Source organism: Nipponia nippon, unplaced genomic scaffold (genome assembly GCF_047370975.1).
Source record: "Nipponia nippon isolate SJK-2023a ecotype South Korea unplaced genomic scaffold, ASM4737097v1 scaffold_34, whole genome shotgun sequence".
Taxonomy (NCBI): Eukaryota; Metazoa; Chordata; class Aves; order Pelecaniformes; family Threskiornithidae; genus Nipponia; species Nipponia nippon.
The window spans coordinates 5,129,538-5,151,278 of NW_028262352.1; the positions used below are offsets into that span (position 1 = coordinate 5,129,538).

Here is a 21,741-nt window from a genome sequence, read left to right on the forward strand (position 1 = left end):
TATTGCCACATAGAGAAGAGTTTTTCTCTTCCACAGAAATTAGTTCTCTGGCTTCTGATTGCTCAATGAATTAGAATTATAGAATCATAGAATCGTTAAGGTTGGAAAAGACCCTTAAGATCATAAAGTCCAACCGTTAACCCAGCACTGCCAAGTCCACCACTAAACCATGTCCCTAAGCACCACATCTACCCGTCCTTTAAATACCTCCAGGGATGGGGACTCAACCACTTCCCTGGGCAGCCTGTGCCAGTGCCTGACTACCTTTTTGGTGAAGAAATTTTTCCTAATATCCAACCTAAACCTCCCCTGGCGCAACTTGAGCCCATTTCCTCTTGTCCTATTGCCTGTTACTTGGGAGAAGAGACTGACCCCCCACCTCACTACAACCTCCTTTCAGGTAGTTGTAGAGAGCAATAAGGTCTCCCCTCAGCCTCCTCTTCTCCAGACTAAACAACCCCAGCTCCCTCAGCCGCTCCTCATAAGACTTGTGCTCCAGACCCTTCACCAGCTTCGTTGCCCTTCTCTGGACACGCTCCAGCACCTCACTGTCCTTCTTGTAGTGAGGGGCCCAACACTGAACACAGTACTCGAGGTGCGGCCTCACCAGTGCCGAGTACAGGGGCACTATCAACTCCCTGGTCCTGCTGGCCACACTATTCCTGATACAAGCCAGGATGCCATTGGCCTTCTTGGCCACCTGAGCCCACTGCTGGCTCATGTTCAGGTGGCTGTCAACCAACACCCCCAGGTCCTTTTCTGCTGGGCAGATTATTTTGAGAAACATTCGTTTGCTTTTTTGGAACCTGTACTAAGGTTCTGCCCCATGTGTGTGGCTTCCAGGAGTATGTGAGATAGGATCTTGGTGGTATGTGGGAGAGAGGGCTTACACTTCTGGCACATTTCTCTCTGTAGGGTTCTGTTTCTCTGCTCACCTTTTGCATCAACAGCAAATGGCAGTGACCAGTTCTACTCAAGTCTTGCATGGATCTCTGTCTAAGTGGGTTTTGTATAATCATGTTTTGTAGTTTTAATTGTTGCTCTTACGTTATTGGTTTGTAACATGTAGGATGGTGTGTTCTCCCTTTTAAGCATGCTATGGTTTGTGTTCAGTGTAAGCTGCATTCTTTTTGCTCTTTGTAATAGATAACTCTTAGGTTAGTTGGATGCATAATTCCTGTTTTATTTTTAGTTTTTGTGTGGATGCATTTCAGCTGTGGGGTGATTTGGCCATCAATGGAAATGTTTTCTTTACCTGAATGATTTACAATCATATTCCCCAAAAACCTCAATTGAGAGAGGAAAAGATGATTCAAAATTGTGTACGACAAAGAATGTCAGTACTTTTTTATCCATTTCCATGTTGAAAATTAGCTGTAGAGATGTTGCCCGGTGGAGATTTAGACCACTTAAAGAACCACTGCCAAAAATAGCAGCAAAAATGGTTTTATTGAAGTATGATGTTGTAAAAGTGAGACTTAACAAAGTTCAATGGCAAGGTTCACTCTATAACTGCAGAGGATATAATAATGATTCAAAGTTACCAATACAAAATCTTAGTGCACTATAATACAAGGTTATGCGCGATATCAGTCACTTAACAAAGATCTGCGGTTGGTAAGGGGTCTCGCAGCCTTGAGGAGTAACCTTGAGAGGTATCCCAGGTCAAGGGGATATCACCACCAGTTGCTTAGCAGGGATCGCTCAAAAAAAAGCTCACTTAGGCTGTCATATTTATGGACTGAAGTGGTTGGCTCGTAGTCAAATTACATGCAATGGAAAAGGTAAGCATGAGACTCCTTGTACTCACAAATTTGTTCCTTGATAAATGAGTTTTGGAAGAACCACCTGCTATTCATGTGTTAATCACATTATCGGTGTTCCAGTTTCCAAGCCCATATGCATCAATGCTCACCATGTCATCCTGTTCTTGTGTGGGTTTTCAGAGAACAAGTTGGAACTAGAGAAGTTCTTAGCCCGGTTACGGCCTAGACCTTTACTTCCTTTGTAGCCTGAACCAAACTACCAATAGTTTGGTCAAGGAGTCGAGTGCATCCGTCACAAAAGATACAGAAAGTAGCTTTCTTAGATACTGAAATTTGGTTTCAGGTAGCTACAATGCTGGGGCTGCGTACTGCTATAAAATGGAAACTCACCACATGGTTTTGATGCTCCCATTGGTCATTTAATTGGAATAAAGTAGTGACTAATTTTAATTTTCTCATCTAAAAATTTTAAAGCAGGTCAGTCCAACCTGAAGTTATGTTACATAATTTATATTTAGGCACTTCAACAAATGGCTTGACATTTCAGTGATGTTGAAGTTCTGAAACCCTGAGCTTTACAAGTTCTCAACACCTCTGAAAACTGGCCAGTACTCAAGTCAGCATTCAAATCTGGGTTAGGAATCTAACTGTAGGTATCTCATTTGAAAAATCTGACCTAAATTAATTCCTTATTATTTTTGGCATTACATATTGGTGAAATATTAATATCAGTCATGTGATATTGTGCTCTTGACATTCCTGGGTGTCACCTTCCTTCTCCAGCTTCCTCTGCAGTGTCTTTGTGAAAGATGTTCTTCACAGAGCTTAGTACCAAGTGTGGAGAGCCAAAAATAGGCCATCAGGCAGGCTGAAGTGCATGCAGATACTTCTGTGGTAAGGGAAAAGAGGAAGATTCAGCAAAGATTCTTTTGGGGCTCAGCAGATAGTAATACGTCTTAGTGTTTAAGCCTTGATTCAGCAAAGCTCTTGAACAAAGACTTATTTTTAGAGATGATAAAGGTCCCATCTCTGTTCCTTAAAGCTCTTCAGTGTATTTTTAACTAGTAATGGGACTGTTTAAATAACTGAAGTTCAGCATGTGCTTAAAAGCCTTAGTGAATATGGGAATTTTGCTTAGTGTTTTACTTAATCCTGGTCTTTGCTGGTGCTCCTTAGAGTAATGGGAAATGTAAGATCTTTGGAGAAAGGAATAGGATCAATTTGGGGAGGATGTGCGAGGCAGCGCACAAAGAATTACATGGTTGAAGTAATTGAATGCTTCTCTATCTGAGTGCCTTTGGCATAGAATTTTTGTCTAATGCTCAATATATCAGTGAAACCTAGCCTTTTTGAGTTTCTTATTCTATGTTCTCCCAGTTCTCTTTTCTCGATACCCAACTTGAGAGTACTTTTCTATATTAAATATTGTCAATCAGAGATTCAGTAGGCTCTTTGTTTGAATCTAGAAAGTGCTATAAAATGCTAAGAACTTTGGCAAATCAGACAGTTAATGTCTGGAGCTTGGAATAAATAGAAAACTTTTGCCTTTATTTCTGTAGCTCAGTTTTTTAAAGATAGTCGGTTTGTTCATTTCACAGCTGGTATTGTTTTCATGCAGTTTCTATGTATGTTTATCTGTTTCTTTTCCATGCAAATAATTTACATGAGCCTCCTGAACTCTTAAGAAAAGTAAGAAAAGATGTGATCTCAAGTATGAGATTTGGGAGAGTTTCCATGGGGATATAAGTATTTGACACTGTCCCGCACGACATCCTTGTCTCTAAATTGGAGAGACATGGATTTGATGGATGGACCACTTGGTGGATAAGGAATTGGCTGGATCTCCAAGTGGAGATCAATGACGAGTGGCATTCCTCAGGGGTTGGTATTGGGACCGGCACTGTTTAACATCTTTGTCGGTGACATGGACAGTGGGACTGAGTTCACCCTCAGCAAGCACCAAGCTGTGTGGTGCGATTGGCACACTGGAGGGCAGGGATGCCATCCAGAGGGACCTTGACAGGCTGGAGAGGTGGGCCTGGCAATGTGCACTTGCAGCCCAGAAGGCCAACCGTATCCTGGGCTGCGTCACAAGCAGTGTGGCCAGCAGGTCGAGGGAGGGGATTCTGCCCCTCTACTCCGCTCTCGTGAGACCCCATCTGGAGTACTGCACCCAACTCTGGGGCCCCCAACATAAGAAGGACATGGACCTGTTGGAGCGAGTCCAGAGGAGGGCCACGAAGATGATCAGAGGGCTGGAGCACCTCTCCCATGAGGAGAGGCTGAGAGAGTTGGGGTTGTTCAGCCTGGAGAAGAGAAGGCTCCGGGGAGACCTTATAGCAGCCTTCCAGTACCTGAAGGGGGCCTACAAGAAAGATGGAGATGGACGTTTTACAAGGGCATGTAGTGATAGGACAATGGCTAATGGCTTTAAACTGAAAGAGGGTAGATTTAGATTAGATATAAGGAAGAAATTCTTCATTATGAGGGTGGTGAGGCACTGGCACAGGTTGCCCAGAGAAGCTGTGGATGCCCCATCCCTGGAAGTGTTCAAGGCCAGGTTGGATGGGGCTTTGAGCAACCTGGTCTAGTGGAAGGTGTCCCTGCCCATGGCAGGGGGGTTGGAACCAGGTGATCTTTAAGGTCCCTTCCAACCCAAACCATTCTATCATTCTATGATTGCCATCAGAAAAGGCCAGTCTCTTCAGGTTGATATTCCTCTTTTTTCATCTAAGAGCTCTTTATTCTCAGTTGGGAGCTTTTGCACTCAGTTATATTGCTGTTGCATGAGCAGTTTCTAAGCAAGCATAACCTGGCAGAGCTTCCCATGGAAATGGTTGCAGTTGAACTTGTAGTTGCCCTCAAAGGGAGCAGGGGAGGATGCGGTCTCTACGAACAATTCTTCCTTCATTATCACAGCATTTATGGTAGTTACTGAGACTCAGCAGTCTTTTTCAGAGTCTTTGCTTTGGAGCATCAGGGCCTTCAAAACAGAAAATAAGCTCTTCTGAGTTTGAGATATCTGCCTATAGATATAGAAAGCCAATATGCAGAAATAATTGCTTGGGTCTGGTTTCAGTCTGCTAGCTATGTTACGCTCTCCCTTTCTGCATTCAGTAGTCCTGGGGTGGACAAGGTCTCATCCTGATTCTCCAGTAGGTGAAGTAGGAAGAGCCACCAGCTGCAGCAAACAGATTAGTAGCACTTCCTTCTGGTTTGCAGCCCACTGCCTAAAAGTTTCTCACTTTGTGACCCATCGTATTTAGTTGATTTATAAGCACAGACATTAAACTTCTGTTGTCATTAGCACCAAATTATTTTTACCTTTGAAAGGGTAAGGCTTCTGTCATTCAACAGCCATGTACCTTGTAGTGTTAAAGGACCACAGACCTCGGGGTTGGAACAAGAACATTGTTGTCTGAGGTATGACCTCCACTGTGCTTTTCTCCTTGCTTGTCCCGGATGAAGAGCTTTTCCCTTATTTCCTGACACTTGTATTCAAGTCAGCTAGCAAGGCTTCAAGTCTTCATCTTTTTTTAGTCTACAAATCAACATTACTATATTGCTTATAGCTATTAAGGAAACACCTGTCAACAGCAAAATACTCTGACTTTGCAGCCAGCAAAGTTATGAGTGTTTTTTGTAAGTATTTCCATGTTTGGAAATGCCGGAACCCCTTTCAAGAGTAAAAAAGCACCACTGAAAGTAATTTGTAATGGAGGTGCACATGGTGACGTCCCATACTCTTACTTATTGCTTATGTTTGCTGCTACCAGTCACCTTCCTTCTATCCCTTAACAGACATCACAAACACACAAGGAAATAGTTTCCTTGTTTTTTTTCTTTGGCTCCTTTACTGATTCTTGAGCTAACATTAGTGGTGATATTGTATTGAAATAAGCTTGATTGTGCTGCCTTGCTCTGATGTTCCAGAATTTTATACTGGTGTTAAAATATTTTTAAAAGTAGTGCAACAAGGCATTTTGCTGTTCCTGTACTTCAGTTCATGTATCTCCAACTTGTTTTATTATAATACAAAAGTTTTAATGGAACTATTGGTCATATTTTTAATTGGAAAAATAAACAATGTTTATGATACTAATTAGGTACTCATGGTTTTGCTTTATATCAGATGCTCTCGATGCAGTTTTGATACTGCTGTCTTTAGAGTAGTATTAGACTGTGGTGAACCTCTTAAGTAGAGAACATGAAGAATAACATCAAAGAAAGGCAATACTATTTAACTTGCTTATTATAGCTGTCTTTCTGTAAGAAGATTTCATATCTAAGTTGCTTCCATATAAAATATCAATAGGAAAGTCCCTCTGTTGACTTCATGTGGTACCTGGATCTTTTTCAAGAAAATGGTTTTGAAAATATTTGAGGAGTTGTTTGGACTTTTTTGCAGTTTGGTTGATTTCTGTGTTGTCTTTGTGTATGTGTTTAGGGAGAGGATGAGGGAAACATAAGGGAAGCTCAGTATATAAACATCTTTCTTGCTATGATTTAATTGCCAGAATAACTTCTGCTATATAGTAAGCAGGAACCAAAAAGGAAGCATACGTTATAATTCCATCTGAGTTCTTCTGCTGTGGAGTTTATTAAGATGTTCTGTCTCTAGCAGTAACCTCTCCCCTTCTCTGTATCATTTTTGTAGTCTGTTTGTGAAGTCAACTCACGTAAATGTGTGCATGCTTTACTGACCTAGAACTAATTAATCAAATCACTAAAATAACCATTGCTTCAGCACAGCATGGCATTAGGACTCCAGGTTTTGGATATATATTTGTTTCAAGAGGTCCTCAAGAAATGCAAAGAAAATGTGTTTATGCGATACCATTTTGTTATTTGGTGTAGTTTGATGAAGCATCATGTAAAAAAAACATGTTAACAAAACCGAGATGTCCAGTGTTAAACTGAATTGCACATCTGTTCTCATTGAATTTCCCAAAGTTTCATTTCAGTCTGCTGCTAAAAGGCACTTATTTGTCATAGCTGTCTGCCAAAACACATTTAAATGATTTCAAAACAGGATTTGCGGAGTGGCCATAAGAGGGGTGAATTAGTTCTATGTACAGCAGCGGCAGGTTGGCCTAGCAGACTACTTTTGACCCAGAAGGATCCTGAGTCACCACAATCTGTTCTGTGGGAGATGGAAGGCAGTATGACCTAGCTCTTGGACATGTTTTCAGCAGTTGTGAGAAAACAGCCTGTGGGCTAAGTGATGCTATGGTTCTCCATGCTGTTCCTGGTCTTGGGGCTGTGGTGCTGCAGCAGATGGTTCTTGTCCAGTTGGGTGGATTTGACAGATCAGAACAAGGAAAGCACAGGAAAGGCACTTGGTTGAGGGGGAGAGGGGAAGGAATGAAAAGGGATAATCAGGCCATGTTTATTTTCTCCTTTTTCTTTGATGTTTTTCCTTTCTATCTTTAAATTCTGTATAAATATATATAAATATCTTAACAAGTAAACAGTAAGACCATTCTGGCGGGAGAGGAGGACAACAAAAACTTACCATTAATGTTTCCATACTCAGCTAATGTTCTGACATTCTTTTTGTATTTACTTGGAGAATCTTCAATTGTGTTAATAAACTCTTTGTCCACAAACTTCTCAAATGTGTTAGTAGCTAAAATGAATTAATATTAGCTTTGTAGTGTCACAGAACATAAATGGGAAAGCCAGAAAAAAAGCCTGGAACTTCTTAAACATCCTTGTTCTTTTAAATACAGTCTTTTCAGTATTTAAATGCAAGACTTTCTACATCCATAAAATCTGGCTTCTCAGGACTTAAGTGTTTGAGGAAGTATAAAAGCTAACTTACAAAATATTTTATACTCATTTTATAATCTATTGTGCAAAAAGTATTAATTTTGTTCGTGAGACTTGCTATAATATTCTTGACTAATGGGCCAGACATACTTAGAAATATTACTTTTTGCAGCCACTGTCAAAGACATAGCTCTAGCTTGCAGCATGCATCTTCTAGACTGGGCAAAACTTCTGTGCAAGGAACAGCTATTTTTACCTTGTTTAGACAGAGTTTGGTGGGGGGAGAGTTGTGTTTTGAGCTTTTTAGGTAGCTTGTGATTTTAAAGTGGGAATTCTAGTTTCCAGCAGTGCTTGCTATGTAATTATTGACATTAATAGCCTGGAACCATTTGGTAATATTTTGATTCCTTTAGAGTATCTCCAAGTTCCAGAGAATATCAGCTTGAGAAATACAGATAAAATCTATGCTAAGTCTAGTCAGGTTCGGTTGTTTGGGTTTTTTTTATTAGCTATAAATACTTGACTGTCTGCAGACTTTTTCACCACTATGCATCTGACACAAGTCAGTTATATTGCTGTACACATTTAAATGATCTCTTACTAGTCTGCTGCCAGGCACTAATAAAAAGATATTAACCCTCTGATCAAATTTTATTATTTTTCTCATTTTCTTTCTAGACAGTTTATAGTTCCACAAGATTCTTTAATTCACAGTCGTGATGCACTGTTAATAGGCTTTAGTATCTTGTTGTCTTGGCTCCATGCCAAGCAGAAGTCTCAGCTATCTTTTGAATAGCTATACGTGTCGCAAATACATAGCACTGGGACTTCTAATACAGCTGTAAATGTGGGGTAATGGGACAAAATTTGTTTGACATATTGCAGTTGTTTATACATAAACTTACCCATAAGAATAAGAAATACATATGCCAACAAAAGATCGTTTGTATAAACTTGGTCTTACTCTATTTTAAACCTCTTGAATTTGCATATTCAAACTTATCTGGAAGGGAAAAGAAAATTAGCACTCTATATGGTCATATCACAGGGATGTGAAAAAGTTGAGAGATGTGGATAAGAAAGAGTACTGTATTTACAACTAGTATAATTCATTATACTAATATATACTAAGGAAGAGATTAGTCAAAAAATTCTAAATTTTCCATAATTTGCTGCTTCCTAATATTTGATCTAAGGAGAGACAGGTTATCTTTGTCTTTGGAGCAAACCAGCCCTCTACACCTTTTTCTGTTGTTACCTTCCTGGCAGTCTAACTTTTGGCAGTGTTAACTGACTGAGAGCCTGGATTTATTCACTCCTTTACAAGGAATTTACTGAATAGCTAGATCATAATAATTCCTCATGTTTTCCAAAAAGACAAGGGCCTAAGGAAAATCAAGAAACATGTCATGGCTCCTTACCAACTCACCTGTCTCATTCCCTTTCTGGGGTCACAAGATGTGCCAGATACAGGTGCTGACAGAGTCCATTTGTAAGTAAATCTATTTTAGACTGTTTTTAGGAGACAGTTTCTGTGTGGAAACAAGTTTCCTGAACTTCTCCAAGGCACAGACTGAGAAAAGAACAAGCCTGAGCTGGTGTCAGTTCCTAAAAAGAAGTGTTTTTCTTCTGGCTAGCCATTAACTGGCTGCACTCATTCCAACATACTTGGGATGGGGGTGGGTGGGAAGAACTAGAAAAAGTTGCTTGCAAGTCAGAAGTGAAGTATTTACTCACCTGAGTGGGACTGCTCACAACTGATAATCAAACACTTGATGAAATAACTTGCCAATTTGAGGATTTTAATCTCTGTCTTCAGCTTTCTATCTGTAAAACTGGGAAAATAATACTTCTTTAGCTCACAGGGATATATGATGTTTCCTTCATTAATATCTTTAACGTCATATGGTATTCTTGCACAAAAGCCTTATAGAATCCAACAATTCTTTTTGAGATAGAGATCTGGTGTCCCTATCATAATTTGTATCAATCTAGAGCTTATTTATGCCTGCATAAGTGATGCCCAAAATAGATGTGCACTTAAATATGAAAGGAAGCAATGTATCAGTAAATAAACCAAATTTGCTGAACTCATAATGCTCATGGGTTATGTGTTTAAAAAAAAAAAGAAAGAAATTCCATGATCTGAATTTTAATTTTATTGAAGACATGCTTTGAATGTTTTACCTTCTAATTATGGTATATGATTCTAGGTATTCTGTTAACTGAATAGTAGATCCTGTAACTGGGTATGAGGATGGTAAATGTTACCATATTGTTATATTAGCCATGCTTTCAGGGAATGTCATGATGATGGTTTGCAATTGGTAGTGGACTTGCTGAACTAGCATGAATAATAAAAACTCTGCTCACATTGAAGGTTTTGCAGATTAAGGTGGGTCTGAAAGACATGGAGTAGTATGGTATTCTTTTAACACTTCAGTACAATTTGCAAAATATAATTTTTTTTAACCTCTGGATTGTGTCCCAAAACATGGGCTTTACAGAATGAGAGCTTTCAGCTGACTTCTGAAATGAACGGGAAACATGAGATAAACAAGTAGCTGTAATGGAAGGTGGAGTTCTCATACAACAATGCCTCATATCAGCCTCTTGCAGTTTCCAATAAAAAAAAAATAATCTGCAACTAATCATGATCTGAACTTTCTGCATTGAGTTCTATGTCTTTCCCTCTGTCTTGACATGTTCCTAATGGAGCACATCTGTCTTTTGCTGCTGCTTGCCCCTATCCTTCACCATTTCTTCACCTGTTCCTACCACCTGTGGGCTCTTTTGAGCTGAATTAGGGGAAGAGAGAAAAAGTTACACGCACACACACACACACACCCCACCCCAACTGTGTAGTTAGCTCTTTTTACCTTCCATCTCTTCTGGCCAAACTTGACTTAATTTTGATGTATGCCCACAACTGGAGCTCCAGTCACCATGCATTGTGGAGGGCCTCACTCCTGCAGCATTCACCTTTGACCAAGAGTCACGTGGACAATTCTACTGGTACAGTGAAATTTGACTAGCAAATGAAGCAGACTGATCTCATGGCTAGTGAATGCAAGGAAAATTTGCCCCCCTTGCTCCAGCTAGCCAGTCAAAGCAAAGAAGGTGATCCTTTACCCCTGGAGCCTGGAGTAAACTTTTTCCTGTTTGACTGCTGCAGATATGCCAAATTCTCATTCTTCATCCTAGTTACAGCTGGATATTTGGTTGTCACTATGAGCCAAAGGCGGGCTGGCAGCTACCCAAGTGAAAGCTCTACCCTGCACATGTATTTTAGACAAATTCAGTCAAAAGTTTCCTATGACTTTGACCTTGACCTTAGGAAGGAAGTGACAGGGCTTTCTGGGAAAGCCTGATGAAGAAGCTGGGCATAACTGTACAGCTGCAATACAGCAATACTCTGCATACAGTTTAATTATCATAATCTGTAGCAGCAACCCCTGATAGTGCTTTTTTTTTGTTTGAAAGTTAACATCAAAAAAACAGTTTCTTCGTCACTGCAACAGAACAAAGCAGAGTTTCCAGAACTCAGAATATAATGGAATTATTGAAAATTAATTGTCACACAATTATGTGTGGGGTACTTTTGCAGTATAGACAACTCTGAAAAGTGGAGCGCTCGTAAAAGTGAAGAAGAGGAGTCACACTAGCACTGTCAAGCATCTCAGCTATGTAGGGATGTATGGCGAGTTTCAAAAGCACAGGTGTTGCTCAGGTGCTGAGGTCCTGTTGCAGGTTGGCAGTAATTAGAAGCTGGCCTAACTGCTTACTTGCCATCAAAATCTATGCCTTTGTTGTTAATTCTAAATAGGGTCAATAAAAGCAGGGCTGTGTCAGATCAGCTGATCACCATAGTCCCCTGAGAACATTGTTTTGGTCTGTCAGACCATGGTCTGATCTTAGCAGTAATAGTGTAGAGTCCTTAATGAACTGCAACTTTGTGAATGTCATGGGAGAGTGCTGCTGTTCAGACTCCCGCCCCTCTGCAAGTTAGTCCTAGGGAACAACCCATTCTTAGTTTTCCAAAAGGACTGATTTCTTGTCTACAGTTCTATAGTTTCAAATAAAAATGTATTTGTATTAGGTTAATGGATTTGTTAAATTGTCTCAATTTCATGGATTTGTAATAGCAAACATGCTCTAATACATTTTTAATTAGTTGATGAAAATTAAATGATCAGTTTGAGATTATCTTTTGCGATAGAGATGAAACCAGGACCGGAATACTCAAACATTAATTATTGAAGAAGATTTTACTGAGAAGCCTTCTGCTGAGCATGTTATACTGCAGATGTGTGATAGGGAAAATAAAACTTCCCTTTCTGTTACTTCAACTCCAAACCAGGTAAACTGTACCTAGATCACTTGCCATATAGTCCCTAAGCATAAGCTGCAGGTGAGCTTTCCAAAACAAGTCCCATCTTTCTCCTGTGAACCGTGTTTTTTAGAATTGGAGGAAACCTCCTTATCAACATTGAATTAACACACTGATGCAAAATGATTGTTCCATATATTTTTTCTGTGGTCCTGCTTTAAGGAGCAGATACATTTTAATTGCCTTACATGTGTACAGAAGCACAGTAGTTCAAGATTTATTTAATATACATCTGACATTACAGTGCTATAAAATTGAGTAGTTTATAGTGGGTGGTAGTCTCTTTTATGGTGCAAGATTAGTCACAAACTCCCTTTTATTGCAAATGCTGACAATAGATTTTAGTTTTGGGTTTACCACCTTGTTGATTCCCTTTGCTTTCACCTCAACTTTCCTGCTGTTGGTAGTTGGCTGTCAGTGCAGCTCTACATTGTTGTTGGTTTTCAAAATCATCTGAGGAAAGAGTGTGTTTTGCTTCATTTGGATGTGAGGAATCATAGTACACATTGGAAAGGGATTCAAGAAGTTAGAGTCTAAACGTCAAATATGAAGATTTTCTCCTGAGCAGAAAATAACCTGCTGTCCAGTAGGACAGCCACATAAAAAGCATTCAAGTATGAGCAATCTGGCTAAACCATTGACAGAGAATTTAAAGTGTTTTCTGAACCGAAAACGGTTGTACTGGATAGTCAGAGAGCTGAGCCATCCCCAGGTGGACTTGGAAGCATCCAACCCAAATATGAAAAGGAGAGTTAGCTTCCAAAATAAATTATTAGGAGTAGACATTTGTAGTAGACAAAGCCAAATATGTTTTCCCTCTTCTGCTTTTATATCAACAGATGATGGAAGTTACTTAGTTTATACTGAAAACATTGGAATGTGACAGTCAAGCAGAGTTGTCACACCTGTGTTATGCTTTCCTGATTGTCTAGACATTCCAGCTTCCATTCATTCCTGCAGATCTGAATCCATCACCTATGCTTAATACTTATGTCTGTTGAAAAAAGTAAATACTCCTCCAAATGGTGTGTCATGTACATGCTCAAACTTCAAACAGGCCTTTAATTCTCTTGGTATACGTGAAGTATGTTGGTGTCAAGATAGAAAGATTGCTTTCAAGGAACCAGGTGTTCATTCTCTGAGATTTTTCTTAATAGACCTATCCATACATCTCCTGCTGTTTTCAGCTACATCAGAGCGAGGAAGTGTGTATTTGTGACTATGGTATCGCAAGCTTTTCAAACATATCTTTGAAAGATGCTATCCAATTTGCTGTAATGATTGTCCGTTTATATGTCCTCCTTTGTTGCAATATGGCTTGCAACAGCTAACTCAATTTCCTTCTCTTGAAAATTAATCTTATTCCATCTTCGAAAAGATAAATTTATTCTTTGTACTTGAAACACTGTTACCACAGTTCACTCCTCTTTTCCATACCTCAGTCATCTGTCATCTTTCCAAAGCTTGAAAACTCTCAAGAGAGTACAGTGCATGTTAGATGTGAGAAGAGTGCTGTCTCAGTAAGATTGAACTGATCAGGAAAATTCCCTTCTTCTTTTCTTCTCCTCCCCTTTCACCTGAAATGACTCCTTCAGGAAACATCCAATCCTTCTGTAGCTCAGTGGATCAAAGTGCTGTATTGTTGGATCTTAATCACATATGAATGGCTCCAGAAGGGATCAGAGGCCAAAACCAGTGCCAGCATCCACAAAGGAAATATGTAAACCTCTATTTGGTCAGTGAACCATGTCACTCTAGGCTTGACGTCCACTTCTTTCCACAAACTTCCTTCTGCAGGAAGGTGGCCTAGATCACGGTCCTAATATATATTAATGCTAGTAATTGTACGGAAAGGGATTCTTTTTCTTCTGTTTGATGTCCCTCTACTAATTTTTCTCATCGCATTTTTCTGCTTCTGAATATCCTCATCTTTAAGTACAAACCAGGATGTTTTGTTCCAGATTTATCTGTATCAGATACAGGCATGGTCTATATCACTGCGGTATCACAGTGTCTTGCAATCCACAGTGTTTTTAAAATAATAATAAAATTAAAAAATCCCACAAACCACTGTTAGCTGGGAGAGATGTTGTTGCCCTCTTCTCTCCCTTCTAGTTTTGGAAGGGTGGCTGCTGTGAGGTTAGTATCGTGTGGCCAAGCCCAGTGCACTATGGAGAGGTCTGAACAGTAGCTGTTTCTACCAGTAGAAAGAAATAGCCTTAAAATATGTTTGAATGGGCAATGAGTAATTAAATTAAATAGTACTATTCCCTCACAAAGAATACTTATAAGAAGGAATCTAAAAGCTTTTTGAATTGTGCCTGTTCCAAACAATGTTGTTATTTCTAGCAGACGACAACTGTTTTACTCTCTCTCCCTTCTCCTCACTTTTCCATGCAGTCAATCATTCACTTGTATATATTGTTCAGTTAGCACAGGTGTGTGATTACAAATGAACTTGAGTCTAACTTGCAGTGGTAAAAATGTACTATGCACAAGTATGTGCCAATATCGAAGTATAAGACCATAGACCATTTCTTCCTATAAAATGGGTTTCTGTTGCACTGGATGTGTACATATCTCCACTGATTGGGTCTGGTGATAAGTAGATGTACTGTTCATGAAAAAAAAATTACTTAACCAAGTGTTTTTACTTCTTTATAGCCCATCAAGATGTTGGGAGTGCTTAATGAGGTGAAACAGTATTAGATATGACATTAACAAGACATACCTCTGTATTTCTCCTCTTGCTTCAGTTAGACATATTTGTGCAGCCATTTTAATGATAATGTCACTTTTCCTTTTTATAAGATACAAATTGAGATGTTCTTCTTGCCTCTAGACTAATGTGTAGTTGATGTCTCCAGTATAGCTAAAGTGCAATCCTGTATCCTTTCTTACTGTTGTATCAAGCATGAGTAAATTACATAACTGATAATAAACTTACTGTCATCTCTGAATGTTAGTGAAAATAAGATAGAGAATGAGAAGTTGCGTGTCATCCAGGATATTTATGCACAAACAAACACAAGTGGTGTTGTTTATTGAGTTATCTGTCTGTTACTGCCATGTTTTAAAATGTCATCCAATGAAGGAAAACCAAACAACTGATCAATCATATACTGTGAATAATGAAAAGCAAATAATTGAACTGTTCATGTTTACCCTTTAGGTTAGAAAATTCATTGTGCAAAGTAAATGACTGAGTGTGTTCACAGAAATAAGGATTGGTTTATATGTGACCTGTGAGTGTACAGGCTATATTAGCAGAACAATATATCTTCAAAAATAATTTCATTGGCTTTTTATCTTCATATACTCTATCCATAAATACAGAAAAGGCTAAAAGGGAAGGAACTTAGTGTTTTAACTAATACTTCTGGTAAAATTCATAACACTTGCATATGTTAACCTTAAATACAAAATGGAATATACAGCTCCTAGTAAAAACGTTATGGTGTGTTGCATGTGTTTTGTATAAAATAAGCAGAACTGCTGTCTCCCCTCTCCCAAGAATAGCTGAAGATCCAATCAGACCACCAGCCAGTGGATTTTTTTTATAGGATCCAGTTGTACTTGTTTGTCCTGTATTTGTCTTCAATCTATATCCAACTGATTGCATTTATACCTTATTTTTACTGATAGCTGCTGTTGATGCATTTTAACTCTTATCAAGGGAACAAATGAATCATTTTTTGTTTCCTGAGGCAAATGTTCACCTTGATTTTCTGAGCATTGTCCACTTTTCAGTATACTCTGCTTCAAGCACCCTCAAGTCCATTTGCAGATTTGTACTTTCTAGTTGGCAAACATCAAGCTGATACACTACCAGCTGGGCTGGAATTTTTTTCTTTTAATATGTCATTTCTGCTGTGATGGATAAGACATCTCTAGAAGCAGGATGTTTTATTGCTTGTAAGTCATCTAAAGTCATTTTATGTGGTTGATCTCTTCACACCTCTCTCTACTTCCCCCCTCCAGTTCCTGCTGCACTGCGTGTGGTCTGACTGACGTGATGATGACACTGTCCTTTCTATTAATCTATCTACAGCTGGGCTTATAAAACAGCATGGGTGGTGGTACTCTTCACTGGCTGTTGAGTAAACTGCTGTAAAATGGGCAAATATTTCTTTATTCAAAGTCTGAGAATTTGATTCTTCTCCAAAAGTTTTGCAGTAGGCAGCACAGTATCTTTTCCAGCTTTCCTGGACCAATATATAAATCATAGAATCATAGAATGCTTTGGGATGGAAGGGACCTTTAAAGGTCATCTAGTCCATCCCCCCTGCAATTGGCAGGGACATCTACAACTAGATCAGGTTGCTCAGAGCCCCATCCAGCCTGGCCTTGAATGTTTCCAAGCATGGGGCATCTACCACCTCTCTGGGCAACCCGTTCCAGTGTCTCACCAACCTCATTGTGGAGTTCGGGATCCAGCTGAGCATGCTGAAGGTTAGCACCAAGACAAGGGTTCTAGATTTTAGAAGAGCAAACTTCAGCTCGCTCAGAGCTCAGCTGGGAGGGATTCTGTGGGAAGCTTCCATGGAGGATAAAGGAGCCAGTGAGTGCTGGGAGTTCTTCAAGAATGCTCTCTTGGAAGCACAAAACCAGTTTATCCCCTTGTTGTGGTTTAACCCCAGCCAACAACTAAGCACCACACAGCCGCTCGCTCACTCCCCCCACCCCAGTGGGATGGGGGAGAGAATTGGAAGGGTGAAAGTCAGAAAACTCGTGGGTTGAGATAAGAACAGTTTAATAACTGAAGCAAAATGAAATAGAATAGAAGTAATAGTAATAATAATAATATAATAATATAATAATAATATACAAAGCAATTGATACACTATACAATTGGCTCACTGCCCGCTGACCAATGCCCAGCACATCCCCAAGCAGCGATCGCTGCACCCCAGCCAACTCTCTCCAGTTTATATACTGAGTATGACGTCATATGGTATGGAATAGCCCTTTGGCCAGTCTGGGTCAGCTGTCCTGGCTGTGCCCCCTCCCAGCTTCTTGTGCACCTGGCAGAGCATGGGAAGCTGAAAAGTCATAGAATCATAGAATCGTCAAGGTTGGAAAAGACCCTTAAGATCATTGAGTCCAACCGTTAACCCAGCACTGCCAAGTCCATCACTAAACCATGTCCTCGAGCACCACGTCTATCTGTTCTTTAAATACCTCCAGGGATGGAGACTCAGCCACTTCCCTGGGCAGCCTGTTCCAATGCCTGACTACCCTTTCGGTGAAGAAGTTTTTCCTAATATCCAACCTAAACCTCCCCTGGCGCAGCTTGAGGCCGTTTCCTCTCGTCCTATCGCTTGTTACTAGGGAGAAGAGACCGACCCCCACCTCGCTACAACCTCCTTTCAGGCAGTTGTAGAGAGCAATAAGGTCTCCCCTCAGCCTCCTCTTCTCCAGACTAAACAACCCCAGCTCCCTCAGCCGCTCCTCATAAGACTTGTGCTCCAGACCCTTCACCAACTTCGTTCCCCTTCTCTGGACACGCTACAGCACCTCACTGTCCTTCTTGGAGTGAGGGGCCCAACACTGAACACAGTACTCGAGGTGCGGCCTCACCAGTGCCAAGTACAGGGGCACTATCACCTCCCTGGTCCTGCTGGCCACACTATTCCTGATACAAGCCAGGATGCCATTGGCCCTCTTGGCCACCTGGGCACACTGCTGGTTCATGTTCAGGCGGCTGTCAACCAACACCCCCAGGTCCTTTCCCGCCGGGCAGCTCTCCAGCCACTCCTCCCCAAGCCTGTAGCATTTCCTGGGGTTGTTGTGACCCAAGTGCAGGACCCGGCCCTGAGCCTTGTTGAATCTCATGCAGTTGGCCCCGGCCCATCGATCCAGCCTGGCCAGGCCCCTCTGTAGGCCCTTCCTGCCCTCCAGCAGATTGACACTCCCGCCCAACTTGGTGTCATCTGCAAACTGACTGAGGGTGCACTCAATCCCCTCATCCAGATCATCAATGAAGATGTTGAACAGGACCGGCCCTAACACTGAGCCCTGGGGAACACCACTCGTGACCGGCCACCAACTGGATTTGACTCCATTCACCACCACTCTCTGGGCTCGGCCGTCCAGCCAGTTTTTAACCCAGCGCAGAGTGCACTTATCCAAGCCGTGAGCAGCCAGTCCTTGACCAGTATAAGCACTACTTAGCAACAACTAAAACATCAGTGTGTTGTCAACATTATTCTCATCCTAATTCCAAAACACAGCACTATACCAGCTACTAGGAAGAAAAATCAATGCTATCCCAGCTGAAACCAGGGCACCCCTATAGAAGAAAGGGAAGTAAGCAGAGCAAGAGGCCCCCTTGTCTCAACCACGAGCTCCTGGGTCTGCTTAAAACCAAAGGAGATGCATACCAGAGATGAAGGAGTGGAAGATTGTCCACTGAGAACTACAAGAGCATTGCCAGAGTGTGCAGAGATGCAGTTAGAAAGGCAAAAGCTCAACTTGACTTGGAACTGGCCAGAGATGTCAAAAATAACAAGAAAGGGTTGTTCAGGTATGATGTAAGGACTATGAGCCCGGTTATTAAAAGTTTGGGCGTTATTAACATTCCAGTTTTTTAAGCCTGGGATAGTGGAGCTCTGGTTTGACTTGTGGCAGCAACTGTCCTCCTTATCACTAGTGAAGTAGGGGGTGAACAATAGACAGGTAGAGGCTTGTCCAATAGCCGGCATATACAGACACGCATCCGTTACGTTCATGGATTTTGCCCGATCCAGCCAGTAGTTCATCGCGGCTCCCTCATTGCTCCCTCACACCATCAGGATGCATAGGGAAATGGTAACCTGTCAAGATAAGACTCAATAAATTGATTAATGTTTATACGGTCGAATATTTCGACTGGGTACCCATTCTAGCGTCCCTTTCTCGGTTTGCACACACGCATACCCACGTCCCAGGCAACGGAGGGAATACGGGCCCCTCCATTCACGGGTTTGCAGGTCCCGTACTTGAACCAAAGGGTAAGGCCCTTCGTTCTCATCGAGCCGGAAATGTGCCTGGGTTGCAGTCTGGGTTTTATAGATGTTCCCTCAAATGGTATGATTTAAGGTAATTAGTGCCGTCGTCAACAGACGCTGTGCCCGAAACAAGGGAGGGTCAAGGGGAGGGGGAACCCCTGTTCCTGGGCTTATCTTTTCCCCCTCCCTAAGTCAGTCGAGTAACCCTTTTAATGTGCGATGCACGCGTTCTACAATGCTTTGGCCCGTACTGTTGTAGGGAATGCCATGACTCAACTGAATATCCCAGCGCGCGCAAAAGTCCTTTGTCTTCTTGCTGACATATGCCGCTCCATTATCTGTTTTAATTTTTTGTGGGATGCCAAGTTGCGCCATACAGTCCTGCCAATGTAAAATAACTGCGAGAGCATTTTGTTTAGCATGCATAGTGGCTAAAATAACTCCACTGCAGGTATCAACTGTGACATGCAGATACTTACGTGGATTAAAGGGTTCATAAATCGTAACATCAGACTGCCATATTTGGTTGGGCTGCAACCCTCGAGGGTTTACCCCTGCTTCCCAGAGGGGACCTTTGGAACACACAGGATAAGCAACAATCACAGAGCGAGCATCTTGCAAAGTAATACCAGTTCGCTTTCCCACTGCCCCAGGGGTAAGGGGTCCCTCTGGTAGCTCAGGTATCACTGGCAGTGCCGGGGGAGCCCTACCACCCCCCCTAGATGTCGTCAGCCGTGACGCCGGTTCTCCTTGTTCCTCAGATCTTTTCCTGCGCTCTGCTTTCTGTGTGTCCAGCACCCGTCAATCACTGGGATGCAATGGGGCGTCCTCAGAAGGTGATGGTGTCTTGCCCTCCTTTTCTCCTTCCCGCCATCTTCCTTCATGTAGTTCGCAATACCGCTGGGATCCCACATTGGCCCCCAGGACCCAATCCAGCAACCTATCAGTCAGCTCCCTTTCCACACATTGTTGCAACTCGCCCCAGGGGTATTGAGGAGGTGGCGGATCCGCCGGTGCAGAAGGTGCCGAAGGTTCCGTGGGCGGCTGCTCTAGACTCCCCACTCGTAACGGGAACACCTTTCCCGACTCCTTTGTTCCCGCTGCGCCATAGCCTCCCTGCGCCTCCCCTTCCTCCGTTGGCTCAGTCCCCAGTAACGACGGCCCCATCTGTGCCCCACAGGCCACCCCTTCAACTCGAGTTCACACTGGAGTTCCAGCCTGTCCAGTACAGCAGTACAGAAAAACAGCAGAGATGCCCTGGCCATCTGCCAGCCCAGGCACATAGCCATTGCTGTTATCAAAATGTTCCCAGGCACAGCAGAGTAACATGATAAGCAGTTCAGCAGTACAGCAAGCAGCAAAAGCAAAAAGCAGCCACTAACGAGCACTAGACTCTAATATACAGTAAGGCAAGCAAGCCCCGTGGCAAGCACAGAAACCTGCCGATTAATAGCTAAACAGCAATAAAAGCTATAACTTCGATCTAGCACATTCCAATTAAATCTGTCGTTATCTCGAACCCTTTGTACCCTATATTGGGCGCCAAAAAAAACTGTCGTGGTTTAACCCCAGCTAGCAACTAAGCACCACACAGCCACTTGCTCACTCCCCCCCAGTGGGATGGGGGCGAGAATCGGAAGAGTAAAAGTGAGAAAACTCATGGGTTGAGATAAAGACAGTTTAATGGGTAAAGCAGAAGCCGCGCGCGCAAGCAAAGCAAAGCAAGGAATTCATTCACTACTTCCCATAGGCAGGCAGGTGTTCAGCCATCCTCAGGAAAGCAGGGCTCCATCATGCGTAACGGTTACTTCGGAAGACAAACACCATCACTCCAAACGTCCCCCCCTTCCTTCTTCTTCCTCCAGCTTTATATGCTGAGCATGATGTCATATGGTCTGGCATAGCCCTTTGGCCAGTCTGGGTCAGCCCCCCCGGCTGTGCTCCCTCCCAGCCAGCCTGTGTCCCCTCCGAGACTAAACCCGTTGGCTTTTCGTTCCCAGGAACTTCATGCCCCATCAGTGCGCTACGTGCGGCAAGCCAGCACCGCTTTGCTGCAAACCCCTTCTTGAGCACCCTTTCTACTGTTCCCCAGGCGCGAAGCCGGTCACTGGCTCCTCCAACATTGCTTATGATCACTTCTGTCAGCTCGTTGCGTATTTTCCCCCAATTTGGGGTGTCCAAAAACTTCTGTGGGAGCGCTGAGCACTCTCCGGCATAGCATCCATTGGATGCAGTCACCCGTGGGCCTTTTCCTTATCGCCCCATCCTCGCCCACCTCCGTTGCTACCGACTTTAGTACCTTTACGAGTTCCGCGAGCTCCATCGCTGCTACCTGCAGCCGATCACGTCGGGGTCACCACTATGTAGCGTTCGTTACATATCAAGGTTATACCGGCGGATCTCCAGCCGACCCGGGCTGGGGAAGGAACAGTCAGCACACACAGTGTGGGTGTTCAGCCTCAATGTTTACTGCGCAGTAGTTTACCTTTATACTCCCAGCAGTAGGCGTGTCATGTTATAAGGGGCGGAGACAAGGGAGGGTCGACCCTTAACTCTTTCCGTACAGCACGTGATCTTCCGGTCGCCAGCCCTTATCTTTACTACACAGGAGTGCAGCACAGGCTGGGATCCACCTGGCTAGAGAGCAGCTCCGTGGAAAGGGACCTGGGGGTTCGGGTGGACAGGAAGCTCAACATGAGTGAACAGCGTGCTGCTGCGCCAAGAAGGCCAACAGGATGCTGGGCTGCATCAAAAAGGGCATTGCCAGCAGAGATAAAGAAGTCATTATCCCACTCTATTCAGCGCTTGTCAGGCCACACCTGGA

General features: G+C 42.5%; 2 protein-coding genes across 12 annotated transcripts in view; one reads left to right on the plus strand and one right to left on the minus strand.

The window, feature by feature from the left end:
• The window catches only part of LOC148054125 (ADP-ribosylation factor-like protein 15), a 184,542-nt gene that overhangs the window by 145,628 nt on the left and 17,173 nt on the right, over window positions 1–21,741 (plus strand). The window lies entirely within an intron of this gene.
• On the minus strand, window positions 1,163–21,381 carry LOC148054126 (uncharacterized). 11 transcript variants are annotated; one of them, XR_015707671.1, is made up of 10 exons: window positions 19,397–21,381; window positions 19,195–19,315; window positions 10,418–18,743; window positions 9,276–9,373; window positions 8,968–9,111; window positions 8,444–8,541; window positions 7,282–7,395; window positions 4,579–7,104; window positions 3,977–4,131; window positions 1,417–2,655 (listed from the first exon to the last, which is right to left on the minus strand). XR_015707671.1 is itself a non-coding variant. In XM_087770903.1 (9 exons), the coding sequence occupies exons 6-9, from the start codon at window positions 8,445–8,447 to the stop codon at window positions 2,626–2,628; spliced, it is 303 nt and encodes a 100-aa protein (XP_087627029.1). In that variant the 5' UTR covers window positions 8,448–8,541; window positions 8,968–9,111; window positions 9,276–9,373; window positions 10,418–18,743; window positions 19,195–19,315; window positions 19,397–21,381; the 3' UTR covers window positions 1,163–2,625. The 11 variants fall into 11 exon arrangements, 1 of the variants encoding a protein (XP_087627029.1); XR_015707674.1 differs by having other exon boundaries at window positions 1,419–2,655; window positions 4,579–4,749; XM_087770903.1 differs by lacking the exon at window positions 4,579–7,104 and having other exon boundaries at window positions 1,163–2,655.

Coding starts and splice junctions, on each gene's coding strand:
- LOC148054126 (XM_087770903.1), bottom strand. Junction 4,132..7,281: donor TGAGTATGGAAACATTAATG/GTAAGTTTTTGT, acceptor TCTTTCTTGTAG/GCCCCCTTCAGGTACTGGAA. Junction 2,656..3,976: donor CTCTGGACTCGCTCCAACAG/GTCCATGTCCTT, acceptor CCCTTACCACAG/AAGTATCTGCATGCACTTCA.